This window comes from Arachis hypogaea, chromosome 14 (assembly GCF_003086295.3).
Source record: "Arachis hypogaea cultivar Tifrunner chromosome 14, arahy.Tifrunner.gnm2.J5K5, whole genome shotgun sequence".
In the NCBI taxonomy this organism is placed as follows: Eukaryota; Viridiplantae; Streptophyta; class Magnoliopsida; order Fabales; family Fabaceae; genus Arachis; species Arachis hypogaea.
Window position 1 is genome coordinate 2881077 of NC_092049.1, and position 12851 is coordinate 2893927.

The 12851-nt window shown below is 29.9% G+C and overlaps 1 protein-coding gene and 1 non-coding gene across 2 annotated transcripts; one reads left to right on the forward strand and one right to left on the reverse strand.

The window, feature by feature from the left end:
• Positions 1–1381: 1381 nt before the first annotated feature.
• Positions 1382–4315, forward strand: LOC112740970 (uncharacterized). Its single transcript, XM_025789731.3, has 9 exons — positions 1382–1612; positions 2097–2283; positions 2455–2588; positions 2721–2833; positions 2929–3181; positions 3268–3423; positions 3503–3582; positions 3705–3754; positions 3833–4315. The coding sequence occupies exons 1-9, from the start codon at positions 1382–1384 to the stop codon at positions 3961–3963; spliced, it is 1335 nt and encodes a 444-aa protein (XP_025645516.1). The 3' UTR covers positions 3964–4315.
• Positions 4316–6112, reverse strand: LOC112740971 (uncharacterized). Its single transcript, XR_011870533.1, has 3 exons — positions 5789–6112; positions 5312–5369; positions 4316–4981 (listed from the first exon to the last, which is right to left on the reverse strand). It is a non-coding gene; the product is annotated as an uncharacterized protein (transcript).
• Between the last annotated feature and the right edge of the window lie 6739 nt (positions 6113–12851).

The window sequence follows — 12851 nt, forward strand, 5'->3', positions numbered from 1 at the left end:
ATCATTTTCTTTTTAAGAGCATCTCTATTTAATTTGCATGCATTTAAAAAATAGACAAAAAAAGAAAAAAAGAAAGGGACTTATAAGTTATAATCATATAACTATATAAGTTTTCAGTCACTTTCAGCATCTCTCAGATCAATTATCATCATCAATATAATAAGGTGAAGTTTGTAACACATTCCTTCACATTATCTTGTGTTAAAATAAAATGAATCAAATACAAAATCCCACATGAATGCACACGGTCCAATAATAAATTCTTTAATAGTAAAAAACTGTATCCATATTTTTAGCCTTAGCTCAGTTTTAATATTCTCGCCAAATTAAAATGAAGATCAATATCATTCTCAAGGTTAATTGAACTATTGATATTATAAGTAACAATGCACGCCAAATATGAATTTGTTAATTATATATTTTTTATTTTCTTTTAAAATTAATACATATTTAAATTAATAATTAGATAATTGTGTAAAAGAAAAAAAATATCATCACAAAATTACTTATTCTAAAAATTTAAAATAGTAGTATATTTAAATAGTTATATATGTAATATATTGTTATCTCATATAACATATTAAGTGTTCGTTTGGTTTGTATTTTTTTAATATTTTCTATTAAAAAAATAAAAAGATAAAAAATTTTTTTTATTATTTTTAATCTTTTCTTTTCACCAAAATTCTAAAAAAAAAAATAAACAGGCACATATATCACACCGTTGTTAACAATAATATAACAAATTTAATTATTATTCCTAGACGAATTGGAGTGACCATGGGTTGTGTCCTAAGCCAGTTTAAATTTGATGTTAATCTAAAGCTTCATTACTAATATTATTATACTGAAAGGGATAATAGGTTTTAATTATGGAGGAGTATATGAAATAAAATATGAAAATATAAATACAAAAATAAAAAATGGAGTTACTATTTGTAGTTTTAGCATGAAAAAGAAGCATTGTTTTGCTGCTGACTTGTATGTGGAGCATTTGTTTTGAAGAGGAAACCATTTAATATTTAAGAGTTTAGGTAGTTGGTTAGTATTATTTTCTTTTTGAGAGCCCCTCTATTTAATTTGTATCATTTAAAAGATAGGTAAAGAAAGAAATTAAAGAAAGAAAGAAAGAAAGAGCCCCTCTATATAAGCAGCCACTTCTCTTCACTTCTTACACCATCTCTTTTTTTTCCTTGGCCTCTTTACTTCATAAGAAAAAAGAAAAAAGATTAGAATCTTCAAAATGCATGCATTAGTATTGAAGTGGTTTTTTCTAATCATCTTTTTAGGCACATCAACAATTTGTGTTTTAGGATCTAAATTTCCTAGACTAAGAATAATTTCACAAAATACTAAAATAAAGTATTATGATCATGTTGTTAACATGTCTTATTATTTCACTCAAAAATTAGACCATTTTAATTATAACCCCGAAAGTTATATCACTTTTAAACAAAGATATGTGATAGATTTTAAGAATTGGGGTGGTTCTAAATCGGGTGCACTAATTTTTGTATGGTTTAATGCCGAATCTTCTTTAGAAGATGGAATCGTCGCGGCTGGATTTCTCAAAGACAACGCTCTTCGTTTCGGTGCTCTTCTTGTATACATTGAGGTAATAATTAATTGTGACTCTTTAGAAAATATACTTGACATTCTGTAAACCATAGTAAACATTTTTCCCTTTTTAATTTAATTTTCAAAATTATTTCATAGAAAACATGAAAAATGTAAGAACGTCTTAGAAAGGGTGCATGGGGTGTCAGTTGTTTTCAAGTAGTTGTAGTTCTTTAATTTGTTGGGATTTGGGAATTGATGATTAAGTTAGAAGAATAGTAGTGATAGTCTTTATGGTAGGATTGGTTTTTTCACTTAGCTTTACATCAAAGCATAAAATCGCATGCATGCCTTAATTATGTGGCCAATATAATCCAAGTAAAGATATATACGTTTCTGTCTACGAATAAATAAATGAAATAAATATATAATCTCTATTTTCATGTTTAATTTATTTATGTCGTTATATACATTTTATATTGTTATTTATATCATACACTAATCAATTAAGAGATTAACTGAATGTTTATTATTATCAACAGCATAGGTATTATGGAAAATCATTTCCATTTGGCTCATACAAAGAAGCTTTGAGAAATGCAAGCACTATGGGATATTTAAATTCAGCGCAAGCATTAGCAGATTATGCTGCTATCCTTCTACACGTCAAAAAAGTTTTCAATGCTCATGATTGTCCAATCATTGTTTATGGAGGTTCCTACGGTGGAAGTAAGTCATATTATATATTATTAATTTTGCATAAAAAATTTAAGTATCACAAAATATGCAAACAGTATATATATCTCTCTATTTCAAAGGACCATAAAAACATTTTTGAATTTTGTTATGTATACATATGATTAATATTTATTTTAATTTTTTTTTTTGTTTATCTACTAGTGCTTGCAGCGTGGTTTCGGCTAAAGTATCCCCATATTGCATATGGTGCTTTAGCTTCATCCGCCCCAATTCTCTATTTTGATGGTGTTGCCCCAAAACATGGATATTATTATATTGTATCCAAAGATTTTAGGGTAATACATTATATATATGTTATTATTTTATAAATTTTATATTGTTATTAAAATAATGTGTATTTTGATAAAAAAAAAATTAATAGTAAATTCTAAAAGATAATTAATTTAATTTACTCTTTTGGTGTGTAGGAAATAAGTAAGAGCTGTTATTATACTATTCAAAAGTCTTGGTACGAGATTGACGAAATAGCCAAGAGATCTGATGGCCTTTCAATTCTAAGCAAAAGGTTTAAGATTTGCAAGTAAGTCAAATATATATATTTTTTGTTTCATATTATTATTATTATTATTATTATTATTATTATTATTATATACTACATTAATTTAAAATTTTTAGGAAATTAAAAAATGTTGAAGTTCTGAAGGATCATTTAAAGAATATATATTCCGTCGGAGCTCAATACAATCAACCATCACTTGAGAGCATATGTCACGCCATTGACGAAGCAGCCAATAAAACGGATAAAATTGGTCAGATATTTGAAGCTTTTGCAATTTTTAATCACCTATCAAATTTTTCATGCTATGACATAGAAGGAAGTAATAATGCAATTGAACAATCTCAAGATGGCATGGCATGGAATTGGCAGGTAAAAAAAAATCCTACTACTTTTTTCTTGGTTTATATATATAATGTCTAATTAACTAATAGAAAATTAATTAATTTAATAAACAGACTTGTAGCGAGATGATTAGTCCAATTGGTATTGAGAAAGATGCTTCAATGTTTCAACCAAGACCTTTTAATATGAAAAATTATCTCGATTTATGCGAGCATCAATATGGCATCATTCCACTGTCTAATTGGATAACAACCTATTATGGCGGTCAGGTACTTAAATAATAATTTTTTTATAAATTATTTTCATCAAATAATTGATTATCATTAATCTTTATTTTATATATGACAGGATATAAAATTGGTCTTCAAAAGATTTGCCAGTAATATAATTTTTTCCAATGGATTAAAAGATCCATATAGCTCAGGCGGGTAAGACATTTTAATATAAATGTCTGTTTGTTTATTAAATATATACAAAAATAATAAATATGAAATTAATTATAATTAAATGATAAATATTTTAATAATATAATGTACACTATGTATTGCAGAGTATTGGAGAGTTTATCAACCAGTCTGATTGCTATTACCACGGTCAATGGTATTAATATATCAATCATAATTTTTTTTTTTTACAATAAATAAACAATTTTAGTTATTTTTATTATTGTTACTGCAGGCAGTCACTGCTTCGACATCCTTCCAGCACAACAGAGTGATCCTAAGTGGTTGATCAATCAAAGACACGTTGAAATCAATATCATTGCAAGTTGGATTGCAGAATACCAAGCTGATAGATTAATTTGTTAATAATGAGTGATAGTTTTTTTTTTTTTTTGTCCTTTTTATGAATGTACTTTATATTAGTCAATTTTATATATTGAGTTTATGTACTTTACATTTCTTAAAAAATTAAGTTAATATGTACACTATCAGAATAATGTCTGAATAAGTTAATATGACAACGAATACAATAAAGCATAACCAAAACCATAAAAATTAAAAATCAAACAGAGTAGCATCGCAAACAATTGAAACAAATCTAAGAAAATTCCACATATAAATTCAGGAAGCTTTCAGGAATAGAGTTAAAAAGAACAATTTTTTTTTAAAAATTTCGACGGGGCCTACAGCTTAATTCCAAACAAATATAGAGATGTGATTGAAGAAAGGCAAAAAAGAATTGCAATGGTAACTATAACATGCTCAATGTACAGAGTAAAAAGCTACACCCATTCTCGGGCTTTTTGAAACTGTTGATCAACACTCATGATGTATAGTGTATCAAGTGAATCTATTAAAGTTGCCCAAGACCTCCAAAACTGTTGACACCACTCTTTGATTGAGGCTGGCATCGCCAGGGGGGAAATAGTTACTAAATATTAACGAAAAAAATAACTAATTGATAATAGAAACAGTTATTTGTACAACCACAATAAGCATTTTACTTCATCAAAATTATAATGCATACTATTTTTTGCATTGCAGTAAAAAATAGTAAACAAAATCAGGCATTGCAAAAACACCATAGTGTCATATTCAAAAGAAAGAAGCTGAACTACTAACTTTAGACCAAAAGCTTTAAAGTTGATTGTTCATATATAATTACCATACTTATAATCTGGGACAAAAAGAATACCTGAAGTTCATCTTGGCCCCATGGATACTTCTCATAAGTTCCCCAAGCATGGAGCATAGCTTCTTTTACTTTTTCTCTTCTCTCGATGTCAACTGGACCATCTACGATCTCTTTACTAGACTTGGTAGTTTTCCTCCTTAAGGCAATTTCCCCAACTTTACCACCATGGGCATTATTTAGCTCTTCCAACTGAAACAAGACCAATTGCTTACTCCCCGAAATAGCATATTATTAAAATTGAAAAACATTTCTCATGACAAAATATTATATTAACCAAATAAGAAACCTGTGCTGTATACAAACAGATCCAAAAAAAAAGTGCAATTAGTATCAAAAGATGAGGATTTAGCTTTATATAAGATTGAATAGAGAACGAGAAATTAAACTATGGATTTCAATCAGTTTGATGCAGGACTGATGCAGACAACACCAAACATATATGATCATTTTGTTAGTTGTGTTTGTTTCTTGTGATTGCAACATACAATGAACAAATGTACAAAAAGTTAGGCGCTTTACATCTTCTTACAAGATTTTGCATATCAGTAATTTCTTTCCGTAACTCCTCAACTTCTACCTGCATTTCACAGAACAATTAATAATGTCTGCAAAATGAACTTATGCAAAAACCAAAAGGATTTCAGCTTCCCTTAAAAAGAAATTTGAATAGGAAATGAAAACAAAGTTCTACTTCAAAATCATCTACATGAATGAACCATCCTAGTTGTGCCTACCTCTAATTAGTAATTACAGCATTCTCAAGTCTCAACCTAGTAACAACTTGGTTGTTTAGCAATAAAAAACAGTAGTTCCATATAATTCAGCTCCAATGTTTCCTTCAGAGTTAATCTACAGTCTAATTCCAACAAATTAACGACTATGCAACTAATTAAAAGCCTCAATTGAGCAGATCCCTACAGAATCTTTGACTAATTACTAAGCTGAAAACCAATTCACTATTATAAATAATTCTGAGGGTTAGGGTTTACAGCGTACAGGGAAGAGGGAGGGAGCGGCGGCGGAGGGAGCGTGGATGGAGGGTTTGCGAGAGAGAGTGAGCGCCGAGCGGGGAGGCCTTGCCAGAGAGAGTGACGGCCGAGGGAGGGTCAGGGTTTACAGCATACAGGGGAGACGGAATGAGCGACCACAGACGGAAGGTGGATGGACGGAGGAAGCGCCGGCAGAGGGAGCGCCGACGGATGCATTGCGACAGAGGAGAGAGTGCGAGCGCCGGCGATGAGAGGAGATAGTGTGTTAGGGTTTCTTCGGAATTTTTAGGCGCATGAGCGCGGGCGTCAGAGAAGCGTAGTCTGAGTTTGGGAGCGCGCCACGGGGAATTTAAATTTTGAGTGAATACCCATCCGCCGGTTTCTGACAATTATTTTAAAAGGACAACGAGGCCCCGAAAAAAAAAAATACTCAATCCGGTCCCTGCTAAATTTTTTTGGGACTGATTAATCCCTGTGCTAAAAAAAACAACATTGATTTTTTTTTTGCACAAGGGCCTCGTTGTCTTTTCGAGATAATTGTCAATAGCCGAGTTGGATTTTTTTTGTCAAGGGCCTCGTTGTCTTTCGAGATAATTGTTAGGGGCTAATTTGAGTTTTTCTCTTAAATTTTTTAGTTGGAATCTTTTCGTCATGTTTTTTCAGGACAGTTGAAACTATGAGAATCGAACCCATAATTAACTCGATCAGTGAGTTATGGATCCTCTCCCTTTTTTAACAATTGAATAAGTAAAGTGTAATTTTTCACCATTAATTTTATAAGTGGGACCAAAAATAAATATAAAAAAAGTAATAAAAGATTAAATATCACATTTTACACTCTCAATTTTTTTTAACTCCGATCATAACTAAAAAAATAAAATGTACAAGATCCACAATAATGTTGGTGTAGCAGTAAAAACATACTACAGTCTAGGAAAAACATTTTTACAGAGAACACCAATTGAAAAAACAAGCCTAACTCGCCAACAAATTTAACTTACTGACCAATTTCAACAACAAAAAATTTAGTTTAGCAACAAATTCAATTCACTAGTAATTTTTAGCAACAAAAATATAGTTCAAAAGATGATTTATAGCAACAAATTCAATTCAATAGCAACAATAAATTTAGTTCAATACAGCAACAAATTGACAGCAAGAAAAGATGGTTCAACAAAGTTAACAGGGACAAAGGAAAAAGAAAAATTGAAAAGGATAGAAATTTTTTATGACGACTTTCATCCAAATATACATATTATCAAATAATCCCCATATTATAATTTGATGTTTTTTAAAATATTATCAAATAATCCCCATAAAAATAGTTATCGTTACAATTTGATATTTTTTTAACGGAAGTTCTTATTGTCTAAAAATAATAATGTCTGGGATCGAAGTTAGGGGTGGCAACGAGATGGATAGGGGCGAGTTTTTGTTCTACTCGATCCCGCTCCACCGTACAACAACTTGCATGGAACCCGTCTCGCTTCTATTTGCGGGTAGTAAAACGTTGAACCCTAATCCGCTTCTGCGGGTACCCGTCTCGCCCCTACCCGCTCTTATAATTATTAAAATTCAATAAATAAAATTAAATTTCAAAATTTATATAACAATCATCACATATATAACATAAATTAAAGTAAAAATTTAAATATATTATATATATAGCGGGGCGGGTAGAAGCGGACATTACCTAAATCCGACCCCGTCCCGCCCCTCCCAAAAATCTGTCCCGCTAAAAACTCGCAGGTTTGAGTAGTATTGTCATCGCTAATCGAAGTATCCATTTTTTATATGTAAAGGTCGTGTTATTATCTTTCATAAAATTAGATAGAAATTGAATTTCAGTCTTTACTCTAATTCCATCCTAATATATAATTATATAAGATATCACAAATTTTACATGCAAAGATAATAACATATTATTAAATTTTAGAAATTTTATTATTGAATATTTTATTTTATTATTATACTAGATAGTAAATATACACTAAAATCTGTCATAAAAATTAATTATTAATATAAAATATACATTATAAATAAATTAAATAATATATGTATGCATGATTTGGTGACTAATTTTTAATAAGCGTATAACCTTTTTATTTATTTTATATCATATATATAGATCACAAGCCGCACATTCGCATTCCCTATACATATACTAGCCTAATAATTTTGATTTTTCACCATCTTTGTCATTGTGGCGTTCTTGTTTTGTGCTTGAATTATTATTATTGTCTAACCCTACACACACACATTTTCCATTCACACACGTAGGAACTTTCGGATGGCAAATAAATATAAAAGTTACACAATCATTAGGACAAAATTGAGGCACCACCCTTTGTGGTATTTTTCGGAGACCAAACCCTACAAAGAGATTAAAAAAAATAATCATTACTAATATAATTTGATTATCATAAACAATTTACAATATTTTAACGAACACATACATAGAGGAAGAAGAAAAAATTAAATGTGCCTGGATTGGTTTTAAAAAGTTTTTGTTAGAAATTAATATTATTTTTAATAGATGTTGTTTCAAATAAATATTTTATTAAAATCCGTTATATAGTTTTTTGAAAAAAATTCACATTGTTTAGTTTAACTAAAAGTGTCATATTTTTGTTCAAATTAAAAACATCATTGTTTAAAAGCCGTATGTAAATTTTCTAAAATTTATAGAAAAGTATCCTTTTAGAGGAAAAAAAAAAATAAAAAAAAAAGTATAAATATGAGATGAAATAGAAAATACCATTGGTGACTACTAAAGCCAAAAGGATCATTACAAATGTTATCTTTGTTGCAATTTTCACCATGTCTTCTAATTTTTGGGATTTAAGAATACAATCTAAGTTAAAGTCACAAACAAAATATTTTTTTTTCTTTTGATGACTTCCCTCAAGACCTTCTCATGCATATTTATAGAGTTGGATTAATGTCGAAAACTAACAATAACTTATAATATATTCATAAAATACTTAATTGTGGATATTTTTAATTAATACTTTCTATTCTTAGTTTGTGATAACCAAAGTTGACCATATTCTCTCATTATGTGTGCATATAAATAAAGTGATAATTACTTGAAAATTAAAAACTATTTAATAATAATAATTATAATAATAACAATAACTACTGTATATATAGATTTTTTTTTTTTTTTGGTGACTACTGTATACATAGATTTGATTTGTTTGTAATGTTCTTTAGGTAAAAAGAAATATAATAGGTGAAATATCTTTTGATAGACTAAAATCTTAATTAACTGAGAGAAAAGTTAATGACGTAATGTTGACTAGAATATAAAATCATAAATTTTTCAATTTGATTACTTTACTTAAATGTTTTTTTTTTTTTTTTTGAAAGGGACCAAGATGGCTAGGGGATTTGGTAATAATATATTGCATGATCTAAAATTTGTTGGTATCAGTTATGATTTATTTATGTAGTAGTTATAACTAATTGTTGGTTTAGATAAACTTTTTCTAAAAAAATGTAATAGGTAAAATATCTTTTAATAGACTAAAATTAAATGTTAATTAATCAAGAAAATAGTCAATAATGTAATGTTGACGAGAATAAAATAATAAAATTTTTCCATTTATTTACCTTACTTAAATATTATGTTTTTTTTTTTTTAAGAAATGGGCCAAAAGGATTAGAAGGTTTGGTAATATAATGTAATGCAGGATTTTAAATTTGTTAGTAATAAATTGTGACTAATTTGGTAATATAATGTAATGCTAAGGGAGACTATTACAGTTGTAAACAAGATTAATTGGTCTTTGGTAATACAATAATTTAGATATCCAAAAAAAAAAAAGATAAAAAAATATCATTAGTAACTATTAAAGTAAGAAAAATCATCACAAATATTATTTTTATTACAATCTTTATCATGTCTTCTAATTTTTAGGATTTAAAAATACAGCTTAGGTTGAAGTTACACACAAAATATTTTCTCTTTTGATGACTTCTATTAAGGCCTTTTCACGTATATTTATAGAGTTGGATTAAGTCAAAAGTTAATAATAACTTATAATATTTTCATAAAATATTAAATTTGGATTTTTTTAATTCCTTCTATTCTTAGTTTGTGACAATCAAATAAAGTTGACGATGTTATCTCATTAATATGTATGCATATTAATAAAGTGATAATTACTTGAAAATTAAAAAACTATTTGATAATAATAATAATAATAATAATAATAATAATAATAATAATAATAATAATAATTGTAAGGTCCCACATCGGTTGGGGAGGGGAACGAAGCATGCCTTATAAGGGTGTGGATATCTCTCCCTAGTATAATGCGTTTTGACGAGTGAGTGTGGGGGACTTCGGCTATCATCTCTATCGTCAAAGGCAAAATCGTGAGGCTTTGTGTGCCAAAGCGGACAATATCGTGCTAGCGGGTGGTCTGGCTGTTACAATAATAATGAGAAACATTAAGGAAGAAAGAGAGAAAATGAAAAAGCTTCGTATTCATGAATCTTTGAAGCTTAGTGCATCAAATTTCAAAGCTCAAATCAAAACTTTACTCTAGTTAATCTCTTTCTCTCAACTTTCTCTTTATTCTCATACTAACATCATCAAAATAAATTGAAGTACAATCTCTCTTTTTTCTCTTCAAGAATTTGACCATAGTATTTGATCTTTGTCAACTTCATTATACATGAATATGAATAATAATTTTACACAACGAAAAAAACAGTATTTATAACCGAAAAAATTGTTATAAAAAATTTGAATTTTGAAATAAAAGAAATTTATAATAAAAAAAATTGAGTTAATAGTCAAAATCGTCCCTGAAAGATATTCCAATCTCTATTTTCGTCTCCGAAAGATAAATTTAATCAAAATCGTCCTCGAAAGATTTAAAATTAATCACGTTAGTCCCTCCGTCTATTTTGCCACTAACGACGTTAACTTTGCTGACGTGGCATGTTAGTTTTTTTTTTTTCATGGGCTGTTAAGCCCAAAAAACAAAAACAGATCCTAACTACCCATAACCCGACCCACCCGTACCCACCCCTAAAATCCTTTCTCAACCGTCTGAGTAGCTTCAAGTCTCCATTCTCCTCACTGCAACACAACCTCCGCCACCTATCAAGCGTCTTAGAGCCCATGCTCCACAGCTGCTGCCTCTCTCTACTATCGGTTCGGATTAAGTCTTTCACATTTGGAGAGAGATCTGACTTACTTTGGAGTTTGGATTTTGTAGGTCGTCTCTGTGAAAATGATATTTCTTCTCTCCGTCGCTTTCGTTAGAGTTATTTAACAAATATTCTTGGTGCTTAAACTTATATCTCACTCCTTCACCACACTGGTATGTTTCATCGTTGTAGCTCCCTTTTATTACTACTATTTTATATCGTGTGAAATTTTCATTTTTTGAAGCTGTTGTGTCCAAAGATTGTGCCTTTTTTGGGGCATATCAGGTGTGGTGGTGTGATCATTCATGGTACACTGATCATGCGCTTTTGTTTTTGTGTTTTTGATTCTAGTAATTTTCTGGTTTATCTTTGGGTTGCATTTTTGCATGCTTGGTTTTGTTCATAGAACGGGTCTTATCTTTGCTTAAACATTAAAATTGAACATTTTCTCTTGGTTAATTATTTTGCATGTTTGAGATTGTGATGATGCTATGTTGATTCCTTTGTTTATTTTGACATGCACCGAATTGGATTGGGGGTGGAAAGCGAGCACTATACTATTGATGTGGCGGCGGTGGCAGCAGCTGTGGAGCGGGGGCTCTAAGACGCTTGATAGGTGGCGGAGGTTGAAATTTAGGCAAGGCATGGTATCTCTGCAACATCCGGCGACGACGGTGGTGGTTACTAGAGACGGTGCGTAGCGTGAAGCTTGAAGAACCACCATTGCGGGGGTTGTGTTGCAGCGGGACGAAAATGGAGGGTCGAAGCTACTCAGAATCTCAGATGGGTTGAGGAGGGATTTTCGGAGCGGGTACGGGTGGGTCGGGCTCTGGGTAGTTAGTGTTTTGTTTCTATTTTTTGGATGACCAAAAAGACAAAAAAAAAAGCTAACGTGCCACGTCAGCAAAGTTAACGTCGTTAGTGACATAATAGACGGAGGGACTAACGTGATTAATTTTAAATCTTTCGAGGACGATTTTGATTAAATTTATCTTTCGGGGACGAAAATGGAGATCGGGGTATCTTTCAAGGACGATTTTGACTATTAACTCAAAAAAAATTGTTAAAAAGTTGTTGTAATATGTCCCGTTACAAAAAATTATTGTAACAAAAAATAAAACTGTTATAATACAAAGTAATATTTTGTAACAAATTTTTTTAATACAAAAACTGAAATTTGTTACAAAAGTGGTAACAATTTTTTACCTTTATAATGTTTTACATAACAATATAAATTTTTCTATCATAAAATTTTATTACAAAATATAACTTGATTTTGTAACAATTTTTTTAAATACAAATTACACACATAATTTATCAAATTATTATTTTTTAATTAATTGATATATTAACTAATTTACTGAGCAAGTCAATATTTATATAATACATAATAATATAGATAATTGAAACATGCTTCATTTAACTAAGATTGTTTTAAAACAAAATAACTTTAGTGCCTACATTGATTAGTTTCACAAGTTATATAAGTTCCACAAGTTCAATTAAAAGTTAAAAGTCTAACATAGATTAGTGTTTCTATAAATAAAAATATTATCGAGTCCTTAAGTTAGCATGTTGTGTAAACCCCGTTAAATTAACCGGGCCAGCACTTAAGTGAGCCAAAGCTCATTTTCTCCTCCAAATGCAAGAGAAGCAACGCTGAACACAGCAGGGGAGGAGAAGGGTACGAAACCCTTACGTTAATTTCAAAACACCGTAACTTTTCAATTCGAGCTCCGATCGCTGCACTGTTTGCGACCACGCGACCACCGCATCGAGCTCTACGTTTTTACCAGAACAATTTTATAGGTAAGCTATTTAATTACTCTCATCCACTCCTTCTCCAATTTTTAAAAATTATGTAGAGGTATTGAATTTCTTTACTTTTTGATGTATTAGGATCC

Coding starts and splice junctions, on each gene's coding strand:
- LOC112740970 (XM_025789731.3), top strand. CDS start 1,382: ATGTCTTATTATTTCACTCAAAAATTAGACCATTTTAATTATAACCCC. Junction 1,613..2,096: donor CTCTTCTTGTATACATTGAG/GTAATAATTAAT, acceptor TATTATCAACAG/CATAGGTATTATGGAAAATC. Junction 3,583..3,704: donor GATCCATATAGCTCAGGCGG/GTAAGACATTTT, acceptor TATGTATTGCAG/AGTATTGGAGAGTTTATCAA.